The sequence below is a fragment of the Dermacentor variabilis genome, chromosome 9 (genome assembly GCF_050947875.1).
Source record: "Dermacentor variabilis isolate Ectoservices chromosome 9, ASM5094787v1, whole genome shotgun sequence".
Classification (NCBI taxonomy): domain Eukaryota; kingdom Metazoa; phylum Arthropoda; class Arachnida; order Ixodida; family Ixodidae; genus Dermacentor; species Dermacentor variabilis.
The window spans coordinates 88,437,209-88,456,654 of record NC_134576.1 but is presented as its reverse complement, the minus strand read 5'-3'; the positions used below and the strand labels follow the sequence as shown (position 1 = coordinate 88,456,654).

At 48.8% G+C, this 19,446-nt stretch overlaps 1 protein-coding gene across 3 annotated transcripts in view; it reads right to left on the bottom strand.

The window, feature by feature from the left end:
- Positions 1 to 5,067: 5,067 nt before the first annotated feature.
- LOC142557092 (membrane cofactor protein-like) overlaps positions 5,068 to 19,446 on the bottom strand; it is a 76,724-nt gene continuing 62,345 nt past the window's right edge. Inside the window, exons 7-9 of one of the 3 annotated variants that reach the window (XM_075668690.1) lie at positions 15,423 to 15,611; positions 11,989 to 12,177; positions 5,068 to 5,177 (exon numbers count right to left, since the gene is read on the bottom strand). In XM_075668690.1, coding sequence (XP_075524805.1) covers positions 5,080 to 5,177; positions 11,989 to 12,177; positions 15,423 to 15,611 — 476 coding nt within the window. In that variant the 3' untranslated portion in view covers positions 5,068 to 5,079. The remainder of the gene's footprint in view (positions 5,178 to 11,988; positions 12,178 to 15,422; positions 15,612 to 19,446) is intronic. The other 2 variants (XM_075668694.1, XM_075668693.1) reach the window with 2 other exon arrangements.

Below are 19,446 nucleotides of genomic sequence, written 5' to 3'. Positions count from 1 at the left end.
GCGCTACATTGGACCGCGCAAGGAGTAATAACTGCATAGCATACGAGACAGCGAGCAGGAGCGAGTGGCGAAACCACGGAGGAAGGAAAAAGATAGGAGGGAGCATACCGCAACGCGACTGAAGTCAAACCTGGTGGCCCAATGCGTGATGGCACGTCAAAATTAGCGTTTAGTTTTATTGCTCCCGTCCTGCAGGCAGAGCCACGGCAGGGCAGCTAAACAAGCGCGCACCGAATGAACACTGCTGGCATGGCTACTGGGAACCAAACGTCCCAGCAAATCTCGATTCTTGCTCCGTGATCTCGACGCGCAAGAGGTCACGCGTTGGGCTACCACTGCGGCTTCACGGAGCGTTCGGTTGCCAAGGCTGGCTGCGTGACGTAATGCTCCCTCCTACGTTTTCCTTCCTTCCGCCATGGGCAAAACGTCAGGACGTTCTGCTCCCACGATTTGCTGCGAAGAAATGACTGGCATAGTGTATACTATAGTATTCCAGAAAACACCGTGCGGCCTTGCCCAGATGTGGTAGTGTTGTGGATTGTTGGATAATTAAAGAGACAGCAGGGCGATGAAGGCGACGGTGGAAACACGCTTCGAGCGCCCGTATGTTGATGCCGCAATGTAAGAAAAATCCTTGGTCTGATAAGTGACTGCCCCGATATCTCACTCTCTCTCTCTCACACACACACACACACACACACACACACACACACACACACACACACACACACACACACACACACACACACACACACACACACACACACACACACACACACACACACACACACACACACACACACACACACACACACACACACACAGAGAGAGAGAGAGAGAGAGAGAGAACAAAAAAAAAGCTGTTCCTTGCGTTACTTCAGAGACTGGCACCCATCAGTATCGGGTCATTATTTTGGCTATAGACGGATTAACAACGCACATCTGAGGCCACATTGCAGCGTTTTTTAGCCTCGATAGGCACGAACAACCACTCTTATCACGTACTATTTATTTGGCCATAGACGAATACTCGCAAATTTCTAAAATCGAATTCTCGACTCCGATGCGACTCCGGTAACAAAACTGTCCGTTTTGTGAGCAGCCGCCTGAAAGGAGCATATGACACGCACGGAGCTTCACTCAAAAGAGTTTTGAAGAACCAGTGCTAACATTAAAGGAATATACTCACATGAAATTTTAGACTTGTAATTTGTTTTTATTCAAGTGAATGTCCAAACATTCCAATTCATATAAAAATATGCTGACGGCGTCAGAACACTCTCAATAATCTATTACGATACTTGTTTCCGCGATCCGCTTTCAGTTTCGATATCCAATACACGAGTGTTCCATGACGTCGTGATACGATCTCGCTGTTCCGTTCTTGCATGCAATCGTTGCGGCAGTCACCCATGAGCGCAAACGCGCGCAGCCTTTTTTTATGGGAAACGCAATCTTAGCCTTATTGCAGCATAGCGCCAACAATATTGTTCTGCCCTGATGTGACGATAATGTCGATCACGCCAGGTCCGGCATTTCTAGAGCAACGTTAGTACCCAACATAAATAGTGTCCACAACATGGCGACCACGACGTATTTCTGTCTCCTGCAATCGCTTCCGGCGCTTGCAGCGCTCAAAAGCACGGCCTTCGGGACAAGTTTCCGCTACTCCGAGGGAGTCGTGACTGGGGGGGGGGGGGGTGCGATTTGGAAGCCTATTAAAATATCTTCTAATCGTTACCAAACCTTCACATTCTTTTACAGATATCTCAATCGTTATCTAACATCCGTAGCTGCTAAGTGTCATCCTTTCACGCGTGAGAAACGTGCGGTAGAGTTGCTACAACGTGAACGTTGCTACAACTTCACGTTGTAGCATCTGGGCAGCTGGACAAGCGCTTGTCCGGGCGTCGCATGCGTCCGTTGGTCGTTCGTTGCCGCCGCCTCAACGGCGCGTTTCATTTCAACACGCGTACAACCGACTAGCCTCAACATACGCCCAACTTGACATCGCCAGTAAGATATGCCGCTTCTCCGGGGTTACGTATGTGCAGACACGCGAGCGCGTGCGGCTCAGCAGGTTGCGCGGCTGCACGTGCGCGAGCGCGCACACACCGGTGCGCGGCCTACTGCGTCCTGGTGCTGCTAGAGCCCGAGGCATCCCTGGCCCGCCGGTGCTTACGGTAGAACATGTAGAGAACCACCGCGCCCGCCACCACGAGCGCGCCCAGCAGCGACAGCACCACCCACGACGTCGTCTGTGCCTCGCCGCTGCTGCTGTCGGACGGCTTCTCGTCGCCCCCCGGTGGATGAGCATCTGTACGCGAGAAGTACGCGCCGCTCAGACACGCGGGGGCTCTCCATATTCTCTGTAACGGCGGCATTAATTGAGCCAATCAGAAGCGCCGCTGCAGCCCTGTCGGCCAATCATAGCCGACAAGATGGCGAAGTCGACAGCATGGCGGAATTCGACAACGTAGCAATCATATACGAGAATAGAGACATTTAGCGTGTCCGCTATTACCGGATGCTATTACCGGATTACCGGATGGTCGGGGGCGTAAACGTGTGCTGCCGGAGTGGTGCAGCCGCCTGGTGTTGTAGAGCTCATCCAGGCAAACACAGAGCTGAAATTCCAGTAACCTGCATTATTCTGCTTTGCTGCTGGTCCAAATGTTCGGCAGTGGCGTAACTGTGTTCACAGTTACGCCGCTGTCGAAAACTTACACACCACCTAAGAAGAATATAGTAATTGGCTCTGTGTTCAGGTGGTTGAGCTTTGCACCACCAGCTGGCGCCACCAATCTGGCCGCTCACGTTTAGGCCCCCGACCGTCCGGTAATCCGCCCAAACCGCCCCGGTTTGCCGGAATAGCGGACGCGCTAAAAGTCTCTAATTAGTGCATCCGGTATTACTGTAAGCGTGGGCGGTTTGCCGGATGAGCGGGGGCGTAAACGTGAGCGACCAGATTGGTGGCGCCAGCTGGTGGTGCAAAGCTCAACCACATAAACACAGAGCCAATTACTATATTCTTCTTAGCTAGGATGTAAATTTTAGACAGCGGAGTAATCGTCTTCACAATTACGCCGCTGCCGAAAATTTGCAGCAGCAGCGAAGCAGAACATAGTAGGTTACTGCAATTTTAGCTCGGTGTTTGCCTGGCTGAGCTCTACACCACCAGGCGGCTGCACCGTTACAGCCGCTCACGTTCCATCCGGCTATCCGCCCAAACCGCCCCCTTTCGCCGGAATAGCGGGTACGCTAAATGTCTCTTGTGCACGCCGGTTCACACATTCGCAAACAGTTGGGTTTTTAAAGGGGCGCTTTAAAGAGGAAAAAGATAGCTAGCTGCATTAATAAATTACCCTTAATTACAATAACAAAACAAGGCCACATCTTACCACGAAATTAGGCACTTGTGGTAAGCCAGAAAAGAAGCGAGAAAAAAGAACGAACGGCGGGTGGCGACACCACCTTGAAGTACCCGCACCAGCTCGTCGTGACGTCATGAATTTTGACGGCGTCTGTTCGCGACAAGTTAATGCTTTAACGGTAAAAGTGGACTAAACAATGAAAACGCCAAAGACCAAAGTTTCGCAAGTTTCAAGAAAATTTACGGAACCGCGATGGCCCAAATGCGAGAAGATATGCACTTTGAAATCCGTGACGTCATGCTGACGTATAAGCCCCGCAGGAGTCTTTTCGCGAAATTCGAAAAATAGGACTTTGAGCTTTACTTTCTCTTCGAACAATTAACCTGTTACCGCGGCATCTACGAAAACACGGATCACTCAATAACTTATTGCTATCGTGGCAGAAAGCTGCTCATGGCAGCTTTCTTCACATCCCCCCCGCCCCGCGAAACTGTATTTTGTTTTCTGGAAATAAACCATACCCTACCATTTCTTAGCTAATACTTATGCGACAAGGCGTTTACACGCGATACGTCCACCCTTCGTCGGAAACAAGGTGGAACCTGTTTCCGGTTATTCGCGTCCAGCCAGTTAGTGGAGACAGACACACACGGTGCCCCAAGTGCGATACGCTATATAGCTTTTACATGCATCGGTTTCGTCGTATCGATGCGGTATACGCTTTTCTATATAGCACATTACCGGCCGTTTACAAGAATGCGATGCGCGACTTGCCGCATTCGCGTAAATTAACTGCTGACCGATGTACAGTAGGCGTTGAAAGTTTAGGGACCACGGGATCTAAGAAAACGTTGAATCTCCGAGCAGCTTGCGACCGCAATAAATGAAACCGCATTACAACACTATGTTCTTCGCGCGTATTATAGTACAGACTTGAAATCCGATTACCAGGGTGCGTGCCCAAGCTGCGGAAATATTCAGCATTTTGTCAGGTCCAGTGGTCCAGCAACATTTGACGCCGACTGAATACACAGTAGGACGCCAGTTGATAGCGGGGCTTTATCCTTAAGCCGGCAGACGCGCGCTAGACTTGCGGCTCCAAAAACCCTTCCCACTTTCAAACAATCTCTTTCTCGGAACACTGGTCTATGCCTCCCACCCAAGGCATAATAGCCCAAGGCCTGACCCAGCCCGAAAACTACGCAGTAGCTTAAGCACGATACAGTCGTGTCGAATCGGCTTGTCGGTTCGAAAAACCCGGTCGTCGGGTTCATGTAAACGCTGGCGTGTCGGGCCCAGTGAGTGTCGAGGCGAGTTAAATCAACCCGCCTGCAAGGGCTGGATTGATTCACCCAACGCGCTTGCCAAGGTGCGTGCAAATGCGGCCGAGTTGGGATTGGTCAGTTCGACTTCCGGCTCGACTCGCTTTCGTCGAAGTTAGTGATCTAGGGGGCTGAAGTTCGTGCAAACGAAGCTACAGTGATCTAGCGGACTATCTATATGAAGTGACGGGAACCGATGTATTCATCGCGACATGGTCGATGGTGAAGAGTACAGGCTCGCTGTGATACGCTTGCTAGCACGGCTTACAAGCACGATACATGCGATGTCGATACACTTAAGAAAAAAGAAACGCAGTACGCTTCGCGTAGATGAGATTCGCAGAGTAGCTTGCGGATTTGGTATACATCAGGCTTCGTTGTGATCAGGTCTCACCATACGTGCCTGGCATCGGGCTTTGTGACGTTGTAGGTGCCGCTGGCGGTTGCGGAGGTTGTGGAGGTTGCGGAGCCTGTCCAGTGGCTGAAAACGCGAAGAAGCCAGTTTTTAGCGGGATATCTTTAGTCAATCATTCTTTATGCAAATTGTGGAGTAATAGCTAGGTCGCGAAACAATGTGAAATAAGTGCGGGACAGGAAAAAGCGTCACTCGCCACCAGACTCCTACACGCTACAGAAAGAGAAGGTAACCGATTACAATTACTTCGTTAAGAAAATGTAATTGATCCCAGGGACCGATTACTGCCTTACGGGTGTAATCAATCAACTCTAAAGTGTAATCGATTACTTTTAAGTTACTTCCTTCCTAATGTTTTTGTTAGCACTGCTCAAATACAGTAAATGGAATGGACTGGCTCGGCTGTACATCAACGCGTGGTCTGCAGCCCTTCACACGTTATTTATATTCATTATCCACTGCTTTTCAAAATCTTCGCCCGCCATCTTTCCTCGTTTTCTTGTGAAGACATCACCAGCGATACTGAAAACCCTATAGATGTACGTGATGGAGGGAAGGGCGGCATTGTAACGTACAAGCATTTTGCCTCATGACTGTTGTTACTCTATGGTGCGATGCTTGCGCGTCCGGGTCCTCTTCATTTCGATGCTTCATTTGTTGCTGCGGCTATGGGGAGGGGGGGGGGGGGGGGCGAATGCGCTCCTGGTGGGTCCGGCGAAAAGGGGGAAAATCATCCCCAGGTGATTTCTTGGCATCTATATACGTCCACAGTGGCTAACGCGTCATAGCACTGTCGGTTCAATTTGTCGGGCAACATACGGTGGAGCTCCTTCCTGCGCCATTTCACTCGTTAGCCATTCAGACTTAAACGAGGAATTGTGACGGACGCCAGCAGATGTTTCTCCAAAAGGTGGCCAAATCCGTTTTATAATTAAAGATATAACTGCATATATGTTGACGGTGCTGGCCGATTCATCGTAGCAGGTTCTTGAACGTGTCCAGTAGGAACAGACTTGAGAAATAAAGGCGAAGCATAGGGTCTTTGTCGCGCCCTCACACACGTTTTGTAAGTATACAAGACCCCATCGCACATAAACTAAATACAATATAGAAACACTATTTGCTATAACGCCTGAAAACGAGTCCGCAAACCAAAATATCAGAGTTCGCGCATCACCATAGTACCGTGCAACGTGTGGGAGTTCCGTGGCCGGAATTGTGCAGGCGTCGAGTGGGTTGCGGCTGAGCTACTCAAAGTGGAGACGGGTGGGCAGTCGACGCGAAACACGGGATCATCATCATCATCATCATCATCATCATCATCATCTTCATCATCATTACCATGGCTACGCCAACTGCAGGGCAAAGGCCTCTCCCATACTTCTCCAACTACCCCGGTCATGTGCTAATTGCGGCCATGTTGTCCCTGCAAACTTCTTAATCACATACGCCCACCTAACTTTCTGCCGCCCTCTGTTATACGCTTCCCTTCTCTTGGAATCCAGTCCGTAACCCTTAATGACCATCGGTTACCTTCCCTCCTCATTACATGCCCATTGCGCAGGCATTGCGCAGGCATTGCGTATACAGGGTGACCCGTTTTTCTAGAACAATTTGCCCACCATCCTGCAACAAAACTGCTGTAACCTGAACATCCCCAGCTGTCTTCCCCCTTTGCATAGCTCCCAAGGCTTTCTTTACTTCTTCCGGCGTTATTTGTGGGATGTCAAATGTCTCAAGACTATTCCCTCTTCCATTATCTTCGTGGGTGCCACTGGTATTGTATAAATCTCTATGGAAATCCTCAGCCACTTAAACTATGTTATCCATATTAGTAAGATCTTGCCGGCTTTGTCTCGTAACGCATACATCTGATTCTTGCCTATTCCTAGTTTCTCCTTCACTGCTTTTAGGATTCCTCCGTTCCTGAGAGCATGCTCAATTCTATCCATATTATACTTCCTTATGTCAGCTATCTTACGCTTGTTGATTAAGTTGGAAAGTTCTGCCAGTTCTATTCTAGCTGTAGGGCGTTTCTTGATCAGATCTTTCGTCTCCTGCGACAGCTTACTGGTATCCTGTCTAACGAAGTTACCACCGACTTCTATTGCACACACCTTAATGATGCCCATAAGATTGTCGTTGATTGCTTCAACACTAAGGTCCTCTTCCTGAGTTAAAGCCCAATACCTGTTCTATAGCTTGATCCGGAATTTCTCTATTTTCCCTCTTACCGCTAATCATTGATCGGCTTCTTCTGTACCAGTTTCTACCGTTTCCTCCTCAAGTCTAGGCTAATTCGAGTTCTTACCATCCTATGGTCACTGTAGCGCACCTTGGCGAGCACGTCCATGACGTCAGTGTTAGCGCAGAGTATGAAGTCTATTTCATTTCTACTTGCCATATGGGCTCCTCCACGTCCACTTTCGGTTATACCGCTTGCGGGAGAAGGTATTCATTATCCGCAAATTATTCCGTTCTGCAAACTCTTCTAATAACTCTCCCCTGCTATTCCTAGAACCTATGCCATATTCCCCCACTGACTTGTCTCCAGCCTGCTTCTTGCCTACCTTGGCATTTAAGTCGCCCATCAGTACAGTCCATTTTGCTTTAACTTTACTCATCGCCGATTCCACGTCTTCATAGAGGCTTTCAATTTGTTGGTCGTCATGATTGATGTAGGCGCCTAGACCTATACGACCTTCAACTTGTACCCCTTATTAGGTTCCAAGAAGACCTGCCACCTTCTCGTTAATGCTACAGAATTTCTGTATGTTACCAGCTATATCCTTAATAATCAGGAATCCAACTCCTAGTTCTCGTCTCGTCTCTCCGCTAAGCCCCGGTAGCACAGGACGTGCCCGCTTTTTAGCACTGTATATGCTTCATTTGTCCTCCTAACCTCCCTGAGCCCTATTGTATCCCATTTAATGCCCGCTATTTCCTCCAATAGCACCGCTAGACTCGCCTCACTAAATAACGTTCTAGCGTTAAACGTTGCCAGGATCAGGTTCCTATGGCGGCCTGTCTCGATCCAGAGATTCTTGGCACTCTCTGCTGCGTCACAGGTCTGACCGCCGCCGTGGTCAGTTGCTTCGCAGCTGCTGGGAACTGGGGGCCGGGGTTTGATTGTTGACGTAGTAGTTCTGCGGAAACCCGCAAGGTGGAGAGAAGTAATGAATAAAGGGAAAATCAGACATCCACCCGTTCGTAGCAATTGCTACATAGGAAGTTTATTTACGCTTTCAATCACCCTGTATTTAGTTGCCCGCTTTCTTGACCTCTTCCTCCATTCTGTGTCCAAGCTTTTCAGGTACAAACAATTGTGCATTTTAACCGCCCATTTATTTTGATCCATATTCCTGACTTTTTCTTCAAAACTAGTTTTGCTCTGCGCTTCTCCGGCTTCAAACGAGGCCCTATCCGTGTCGCCCTGCGTTGCCTCATTTGTGGTTTCACCGTGGGCTCCCAAAGCCAACCGGCCTACCGACCTTTGGTTAACTTCGAACCCCGACAAGATATCCTATTTCAAGCGCAGAATGGCGCATTAGCGAACCTTAGCCCTGGCACCGTTACTCTTGTTCCAGATTCCACGCACCACCTCCTATTTATCGTGGCCCAAAAGTGCTCTGCTGCCTTCCGCTTCCTGTTTATTTTAATGTTGCCTTGATGGGTACTTGCGTAAGTATTTCCTTCGTTTACGTATATGCCAAAGTATTCATACACCTCTGAACAGTTTCTGAACAAGCCGCGCCATCTGGTGGCACCGCCGAGAAGCCTGCGCCTGGCCTCCGAGACGAGCGTCGTGGCACGCCGGTGCGTGCGAGCGCTGAGACCTGTTCCCTCGCATGCCGCACAACTCAGTGGCCCGTACTCAGCGACCCACGTTGTTCGAGAGGTTCACTGAAGAGCGGCGCATACCCAGTTCATTCATGTGGCGCAGCTCGCTGTAAAGCGCTGGCGTGAAGGACGTTCACTGAAAAACGGCACATAATAATGTCGCATTAGCGGCCCGCTAATGCGTCAGGTTGTTGTCCACGAGGAACCTCTGTTACGTGGGCTCGATTCTGCTCGGCATCGGATAAACGTAAGAGATCTCTTTCGTCACTGCAGAGCGGCACGTATACGCACACATTGCCACATGCTCGGTGATCCAAGCTGGTCCGATGGATCGCCTCGAACCCTGTGATCCTTCTGCCTGCTTGCGATAGCCATCCGAGCACGGACGACCCAATGATCCACGTAGGCCGGAAAACGGTTATATATATATGTATATAGTTGGTCCCCGGAATGTGTGTGAAGTACCCTAAAAATGCGCACTAAAACATCTATTTTAGGAATAATGGCGTCTTTCGCAACGAGTTGCTCCCTTTTCCGTACCGGGTATGTATGGTTATATAGGCTCTTTCGTGGGCAGATCCCAGAGATATATAGTGCAGTCTAAAAATATCAACCCATCCAGAGGATAGCGTATAGTCACGAAATTTAAGCCATCCGATGCTTTTCCTACACTCTACTTCACGCGAGGGATGACGCGATAGAGTGCCGTGCGCAGTGAATTCGCCCCATTCTCACCAAAACTGGCTCGGGAAGGCTGCGTTTAATCGACGTCAGTTATAAAGGTTGTGGGGATGTGCGACTCTCACGCGTCCCCTGATATCTTCTTTTCCCGCATAGCTCCTGCGGTGCGGCTTCGCCGCGTGGCCTGGCGCCCGCGGCGGTCGGAGCGGTACAAGCGCAGTGCGAGAGATGGCGCGAGTGTTGCGCTGCTGCGGGGCTACTTGGGTGCGGGAGAGACATGGCGCTCCCTCTTTGGTTCGGGACAGCAAGCAGTGCGGACGTGCTGTGCCGCGCGTGCGCCGATCCATTCTTCTGAGAGACCGTCTCGCGTGGCCGCCTTCGAACACGCCACCGTTTGCGTGACCGTACACTCGAACGACCAGGCGTTGGGATCCAGCATGGGGCGAACATATTCGCTCGCTATCCGGTCGCGGTGAGTCGGACTTCCTAGATTTGTCGCGCGCCCATCGGCATGTTTTGTGGATAGCAACTCGGCTAGCAGGCACTGATCTATGAAAGGTGCAATAAATGCCCTTGTGATTGTTTGCACTACTGTGTCGTCGTTCCTTTGTCCCAAGAACACGGCCGGAGGAGAAGCCCACATCTCCCTCTCTCTCTGAGGCCGGACCCTCAACCTGCCGGACTGGAGCACCTGCCGCAACCCGTGAGTGACCACGTTTGTCTGACTATCCCGGGCAACGAGGCCAGCCAATTTATTACTGTTACAGAGAGGACGTCCCTCTGCCAGTGTTCTTTATTGCCGGTAGCAATAAACGTTCTTACAGTTGACGCCGCTTGTTGCCTTATTCGTCCGAACCCGACGTAGCCGCGGTTCCCGCGCAACGGGTTGGGGAGTAACACAAAGCGACTGCGTGGGGCTAGATCCAGAGCTCGCCTTCAGCCCTAGCCGCACGCAGAGTAGAACCCCCACAAGGTTGAATCACCCTCCAACTTATTGCGAACTTTTTGTCGCGCACTCGAGCGTATCTTAAACGTAAGATTTTGAGGCTGCTTTACACATCTACACTCTCTTAAACTATATGTTTCCTTTACGCGCTCCAGAATTCCGTTGCAGTGGACCCCAGTCACACGGTCACTTTCAAAGTCTTTTTAGCCAAAGATCCTTTTCTTCAAGGGAATACGCGCGTTGTCACATGTGTACTTCAGAGGAGGCATATATAGTTGAAGTGAACTTTGAGTCGAGATAGTGCGCGTTTGTCCTTTCAAATCTCAAAGGAATACTCTGGAACCCAGTAAGCGTCCGACAGAAGAAAAAAGAATTCTATACAAATACGGATGTTCAATTTTTTCCTTGTTAAAAACAAGTTTCAGCGTGTTACACAAGCTCCTACGCACTAAACAGTTCCGTGAGGCCCGGAATCTCAATGATTAATGTGTCGGCACCGTAGCGCCTGCACGGTCTGTCACTACCAGCAACATCAAGGCAACATCGACGCAACATGGGTGCCATGTGCGGTTTGGTTATCAGCTGCAACGCATCGAAGTGTCGTCGTCTTTTTTTTTTCTTTTTTTTTTTTACCGCATCGGTAGCTTTCTTTCGTTCATCGCCACTTCTGCGTTTCAGAATATACGTTGCAGTTTCTGTTAAAAAAAAGTTCAGCGGAGCCCACCAGGAGACATACCCTGTAGCACTGACGCATATCCGTAGAACTAATGTTCCTTTGAAAAGCGCTGCATGCTCCTTCAAGGGACGCTAAAGCGAAAAAACAAATCAGTTTAGCCTAATAAAGCATTGTTTGAGAACCCTGCAGACAGTCTTTCAAAATAATAGTTTGATTATTAGATGAGAAAATGAAGGTCGACGTATCAGTATTTGAATTTCGCGCCGAAACCCCAACGCCGGTACGTCAGTGTGACGTCAGGGATTCCAAAGTATGTTTTCGCATTTAGGCCATGTTAGCTGAGTAAAGGTTCCCGAAACTTGCCATGTTTATTACTCGGTTCCTTTGGAACACAATCTAGTCAGTCTGTACCGCTATATAATTAAGCAGGCCCTAGAAGATGCCATCGAAATCCATGACGTCATAGCAACCAGGTGCGGGAACTTCAAGGAGGCATCGCCACCCGTCTGCGGTTCTTGCGCTTTTTCTGGCTTATCTAGAGCCTTATCGTGGTAAGAGTGGTGTTTTAGGTGTTGTAGAAAGTTATAATTTAACGACGCACAAGAAATCATTTTTCTCTTTAGTGCCCCTTTAACTTCGGAGGTCTCTTGGCGTGCCCCGTGCGACCTGGGGACGTAAGAGACCCCTGGGATGCGCCACCGGCTGAGGCGATGCGCTCTGGGCGCGCGGCTGACCTTGACAGACGGGCTCGGCGCCCGACCACGCGCCGTCGGCCTGGCACACGCGCTCCATCATCCCGACCAACGTGTAGCCCGCGTTGCAGCGGTACTGGACCCGGGTGTCCACGCCAGGCATGCCCGCGGGCACGTCGACGGCGCCGTTCGCTGGGGCACCGGGCGCCGGACAGGTGACGGCGGGAATGGCTGCGAGGCGCCGCCGCGTTGGCGCAAAACAGCAAGCGCTTCGCAAAGAGCATGCGGATCCTCGCTTGCGATCACCGCGCTGTTGACTGCTGACGAAAAGCGCACACAGCGATGCAAAGGATGGAGTGCGCCGAGCGACGTAACGTACGTAGCTGTGACCTCAACGCAGAACCGTTTTACTGTGGTACCTACTGTAACTAAATTTACCATAGGGATCAAGTTAACTCTGCAATTCCCAAACACGGTGGATATATATATATATATATATATATATATATATATATATATATATATATATATATATATATATATAATAGCTATATAATAATATATAATATATATTATACTATATAATAGTATATAATAGCTGTGTCTTACAAGTACTCACCTACGGGGCAGAAACCTGGAGGCTTACGAAAAGGGTTCTACTCAAATTGAGGACGACACAACGAGCTATGGAAAGAAGAATGATAGGTGTAACGTTAAGGGATAAGAAAAGAGCAGATTGGGTGAGGGAACAAACGCGAGTTAATGACATCTTAGTTGAAATCAAGAAAAAGAAATGGGCATGGGCAGGACATGTAATGAGGAGGGAAGATAACCGATGGTCATTAAGGGTTACGGACTGGATCCCAAGGGAAGGGAAGCGTAGCAGGGGGCGGCAGAAAGTTAGGTGGGCGGATGAGATTAAGAAGTTTGCAGGGACGGCATGGCCACAATTAGTACCTGACCGGGATTGTTGGAGAAGTATGGGAGAGGCCTTTGCCCTGCAGTGGGCGTAACCAGGCTGATGATGATATATATATATATATATATATATATATATATATATATATATATATATATATATATCATTTGAGTAAGAACATACCTAGCATCTTTCAAAGTATTATTAAGTTTCCTGAACTATCCATAACTCAACACTCTCTCCAGCGCATAGAAAATGCTATTAAATGATGCACATCAAGTTTCCTGGGCTAGAATCGAAATTCTGAGCTATGAAACACAGCGTAGCATAAGTGACACCTTGGCCATTAGCAGGTCCCACTTTGCAACGCATATAGTCGAGAGCAAAAGTCTAGAGACTATTACACCAACAAAAACAAAAGAAAAGAAAAATATTTACCCTGGCACATCCGCGCAACGTGATATTAATTGTCTTAACGCATGACGCTGGTGAAACAGGTGCACGTCGGCAGTGCGCCAACCGATTTCAGGTTTTATGCCTCGGCTGCGAATAATAAACAGTTTTCAGCGGCACCTTTGCTAACTTTTGCTCTCGACTGTACATCTTGCAAAGCTCTGTAAAGGCTTTCTTTGCAAGATATACCCAGGAAAATACTGAAGGAGATGATAAAATAACGCTGAATCTGATAAAAGAGGGCAGGCATGTTTTACTAAAAGAACTTGCGACACTTCGTGCGAGGTGGCCGGAGGCTTCATATATCCCAAAAAAGGAGGCTTGGAAAATACAGATCCGCATCCATAATATCCACATGAATACCAATCCATAAGAAGAAGAAAAGTTTTTCAGAATGTTAGATTCATTAGCTTGCTTCCGTTTTTGTACAGACTATTTACTCAGATCGTTTGGAATAGAAACGGGTCAACACACGACTTGGAACAGCCCACAAAAGCGGATTGCTTTAGAAAACGATATCGTACAACGCACAGCATCGACTTCGTTGCTCAAGTGCCCGAGAAGTTCGCACAACATCTCTAACACCTCTAGACGGCCTTCATAGATTACGAAAACGAGCTCGATTCAGTAGAGATACCAGCATGGAAGTAGAGATACGCCGCGTTCAACATAACATGGATGATGGCAGCGCCGTGGTCTAGCATGGCCACGGGCCGCTCCATGCTTAACACGCCTGTTCTTGCCATATCTGCCACCTCGCCATCGAGGTAAATCAGCATTGGGCTTTGTCGGCATACCGGTGTAGCCGGGAGGGAGGCCGCGTCGAAGGGCCTTCCTCTCACTTTATTTCTCCTTAACCCCGCTCACCTCACTGAGAAATTCACCGAAATGCGCACTGAAGAATCTTCAATTTTTCAGTGAGTTTTCTACATTAAGTTTTAAAAATTTGGACTCCATGCGAGAGCTGTCCGCGAGAACTTCAGCTATCGGGCCGTCACCTATTTCTAGGCCGTAGCCTACTCGGAAAGAACCTATCCAGACACTTGTAAAGCGTGCCTCGTGAAAAACATATTGAAAAACAATGAAAGAAGTGAACCCACTACTCGAAGATGCATATACGCCGAGAGCAAACGTCCAGCCTTCTACCTTTCGAGACATTTTCCTAAAGAGACTTTACCTATACTACCCAAATTGACAGCACCTATTATTTTATTTTAATAGAAATGTTTCAATATATATATATATATATATATATATATATATATATATATATATATATATATATATATATATATATATATATATATGTGCAACACGTTTTAAGTGTGATTGTTTTTCTCTGTGCTTGTGCCTTTGATGCGCGTTTTGGCGTGCATAACTGTGCAATGGACGCCTGTACGGTTGAGCTAGCGCTGGTATTAAAACAATTTAAAAAACTAATATCGGTTAAGTTGCAAGATTCGAGGATGCCTCAGCGAACGCAGACGACCGGGGGATCGCAGCAACGTCGTAGAGAATGCCGTTTCAGTACACACTCTGAAAACGGTAACATGTACGAAGACGCACGTTTTTTGCTTCTTTTTTTCACATCACGCGGAATCGTATGCATTCCGGTTGTTTTTCATTAGGTCCAGGTGCAAAGTCGATGCTCCTAAGATTCGCGCACACTTTAGGATATCAGGATTCACGTTATACCCGCTGTAATATGACAGGTGGCACCGCAGCTACGTATATGTTGAGCTCCTTTAAATTTTACTCCAATGGGCGCAGGCTATTCAAGCCTGAGAATCACTGCGTGTGCGTGCGTACGTACGTACGTTTATTACATATACGTGTGCGTGTGTGCGTGAGTGTGCGTTTGCGTGGTTCTTTTTTTTCGGGGGGGGGGGGGAGGGCAAAACGGCGACAAATAGGATAATATGAAAATGTTGCCGATTCTCCCGCACGGGCCATCGTTAGGGCAGGGCATTATCATCTTTTTTTTTTCTAAATTCACGAGTTCATTTCGCTTCTTTAAGTACTACAAGTTTATTTCAGGCGACCCGCTCCCTGCCTCCTTCTTGTCTAAGCAGCAATAACTCCACCCCTCCTCCTTTCCACTCACCCTGACAGTACGGCTCCAAGCCCGACCACGAGCCGTCCATTTGGCAGACGCGCTCCGTCACTCCGACCAGCGTGTATCCTGCGTTGCACTGGTACCGCACTTTCGTATTCACGCCCAGTGTTCCCGGAGGCACGTCGACGGCCCCGTTGGTTACGGAAGCGGGCGTTGGGCAAGTTGTTGCGACAACAGCTGCGAAGTTGTTTTTTTTTTTTAAAAAAAACAGTGTTTCTAGCTACAGACACCGGTGGCTGCCTTGTGAGGCTGCGAGCTCTGGTGAAAAATTATTGGCGAATAAACCGAGCACCGAACTCCCCGTTTTTCGAATTCCGCGCTCTGACCACGGCGTCGATGACGTCGTGCTCAAGGAATTTTGTGGAATTTTCAGTGCATTATGCCAGTTTCGCTGCCGCTAGAAGGTCCCCGAAAGTTCCCAGGCTAACCCACAGCTTCCTTCAATACACAAATATGACATTTTCTTAGTCACAGATACTCGCAAGTTGAAGGGGAAGCCAAAATTATTTCGTTATATCCCTTACTTCGTTGTGCCGGCTATTGGCATTTACTGCAGTCTGCGCTCAACTGTATGCACAGCTTTAAACATCCAAAGAACACTACACGGCCCCGCGACCCACCGAACCACTACGCGGCCGCGTGTGCGATGAAAATTGAACAAAACAACAACAATAAACTCTCCGGCGTGTGCAACACGCGACTTCTTTAGCACCCGAACACGACATCCGTTGCTACGGCGTCCTTAGGTTCCAATGTGATGGCCTTTCGCATGCGCTTTCCACTTGGCTCACTCACATATTAGGGAGCATTAGTTTAGGGGACGCAAGAGACTTGCGTACGCAAGCCGCTTGCGTCCCCTAAACTAAAGCTCTCTATTCTTGAAACCGGCGAAACAGCGACGCGGTCGACGGGAACAAGCTATAGCACGCTGCGATGCGAACGAAGTCCGTCGTGTTCGAGCAGCGCGCGGCAGACAGCAGGGTGCGCCGCCTACGCCGCTAGAGGGCGCTATTCTCGGGCGACCTGTGATGATTCGGCGGGGGCTTAGGCAGGGGTGCCCATTGTCACCTCTGATGTTTATGCTGTACCTACAAGGTCTAGAGGCCAAAATACAGCTAAGCGGACTCGGCTTCAACCTATCATTTCTCAAGCAAGGAAAATTGATTGAACAGTCATTACCAGGACTGATGTACGCGGATGATATTGTATTAATGGCTGACAATGCAGAAGATCTGCAGGAATTAATGGACATATGTGGTACAGAAGGAGACAGGTTAGGCTTGAAGTTTAGCAAAGAAAAATCAGCAGTCATGATTTTTAATGATAACAGTTGCGGCGAGCATAAGATACAGGAGACCACGCTGGAGATAGTCGATAAATACAAGTACCTTGGGGTGTGGATCAATAATGGCATTGAGTATCTGACAGAGTACGAAAAATATCTAACGACTAAAGGTAACAGAAGTGCAGCGATTATGAAGAGTAGGGCACTGTGGCACTACAATAGGTACGAGGTAGTACGAGGGATATGGAAGGGGGTAGTGGTACCAGGCCTGACTTTTGCCAATGCAGTTCTATGTATTAGAACAGAGACCCGGCAACAGTTGGAAATTAGGCAACGTGGTGTGGGTAGGCTCGCTCTGGGAGCACATGGCAAGACACCAAATCTTGGAGTGCAGGGGGATCTGGGATGGTCTTCTTTCGAGGGCAGAGAGGCTAGTAGCAAGATAGCATTTGAGGAGCGATTGAGAAAAATGGGGGAAATTCAGTGGGCTAGGAAGGTTTTCAGTTACTTATACACGAGGAATGTTGACACGAGGTGGAGGAAGCGAACTAGAAAATTGACAAGTAAATACTTGGGCAGTAGCGGGGGAACAAGTAAGGAATCATCTGTCAAGAAAAAGGTTAAGGAGGCAGAGAGGGGTATGTGGAGTACAGAGATGCAAACCAAATCGGCATTGGAGACATACAGGACGTTTAAGCAAGAAATAGCCAAAGAAAATATTTACGATAACTCTAAGGGAAGCTCATTGTTGTTCGAAGCCAGGACAGGTGTACTGAGGCCTAAAACGTACCGAGCCAGATACCAGGAGATAGATTTGGTGTGCGAGGCGTGTAGAGAGGAGGAGGAAACGGCGGAACACCTGATACTTGCTTGTAAAGGCTAAAGTATAAACCCCATGCAAGCGATCTTGCACGCGACAGCGACAGGCGACGCGATGGAGATGGCTGTCGCGTTCGCTCGTCGCCTACAAGTTGCACCCCATGCGAGCGATGACTTCGAGCGACGTCTCCCCAGTGTTGCCGGTATGAGGGCAGCAATATAGGCGCCGAAACTAGCGTGACGCGTGCTTTATTAACTTAAGTTGATGTATTTTACTGTAAAAAGCAGCATAAAATATTTCTGAAAGTCTTGCAGTAGGTTCTTATCCTTGCACCTATAAAAATTCAATCGTTTGCTCGTTCCGTGCGACAATCGGAAGTACTGGAGTTATGTACATCCAGTTCCGGCTTTGCGCTATTGGCTAGTCGCTCATAGCACTTCCGGGCGACGAGCGACGAATTCTAGATTTGCAAAACCGAGCGATCGCGCGACAAGACCGAGCGATCTGTTCAAGCGACGGCCTGATCCGTCGCGCGAACCCGTCGCACAGATCGCTCGGTCTTGTCGCGCGATCGCTCGGTTTTGCAAATCTAGAATTCGTCGCTCGTCGCCCGGAAGTGCTATGAGCGACTAGTCAATAGCGCAAAGCCGGAACTGGATGTACATAACTCCAGTACTTCCGATTGTCGCACGGAACGAGCAAACGATTGAATTTTTATAGGTGCAAGGATAAGAACCTACTGCAAGACTTTCAGAAATATTTTATGCTGCTTTTTACAGTAAAATACATCAACTTAAGTTAATAAAGCACGCGTCACGCTAGTTTCGGCGCCTATATTGCTGCCCTCATACCGACAACACTGGGGAGACGTCGCTCGAAGTCATCGCTCGCATGGGGTGCAACTTGTAGGCGACGAGCGAACGCGACAGCCATCTCCATCGCGTCGCCTGTCGCTGTCGCGTGCAAGATCGCTTGCATGGGGTTTATACTTAAACAACTTCACCCTGCAGTTGAATCTAACGGGGAACTATTCAAAGCCTTGGGTTTTAAAGACAGTGAAAGTAGAATAGACTTTGAACAGGTAGAAATAACTAAACGGAGGCTATCTGATTGGTGGACAATATCAACGCAAAAGTAAAGGAGTAAATACATAGGTATGCATGCATATAGAACCATTAAAGGCTAGGTGGCGCGCGCCGCCGCCGCCCGATTCAAAGGGTTGAGCCACAATCATCCATCCATCCATCCATCCTCCCCGACATTCGAAGATGGTTTCACTCTCGTGAGATTTCGCGAACCCGGAGAAAAACTACAAGTTTTCCCGCTCAGTTTAATCCAAGCGCCAGACAATTAAATCCATGCACCGGCGAATTTAATCCCAGCGCGCCATTCAAATTGATCCAACTGCCAGTCATATTAATCAAAGCGCCACTCAATTTAATCCAAACGACAACCGAATGTCATAAAGCACACGTACCACGCCCCGGACGAAGGACGTTTTGGGAATATGTTTCCCGTCATCGGTGGATTCATGCTAACGTGTCATCGCAGGCCGAAACCGCTCTGCTTCAGAATATTGTACGATAAGCGCGTTGCAGGACAGCCAGCTGTGCAGTGTTCGTGCTTTTGACAGCGGACGACGCGTTTAAATGTGGCACGTAAAGCAGCCACGCGGAAGAATGGGAAAGAAGCGGCTTCTGCGAGAAATTAAGTGTTACGAACCCTCCTCACCGCAGATATCTGTGAGCTCGAGGGACGCAGGCAAGTGAAGGTTGGCGCGGATGCGGTGCTATAGAGCGAACGAGGCTCGACAGAAGATCGCACATCGAACGGCTGATTACAGGCCCAGTCAACGCGCTAGCCGCACCCGTACGCGCTTATAGCTGTTCGGCACCGCAGAACTTTGT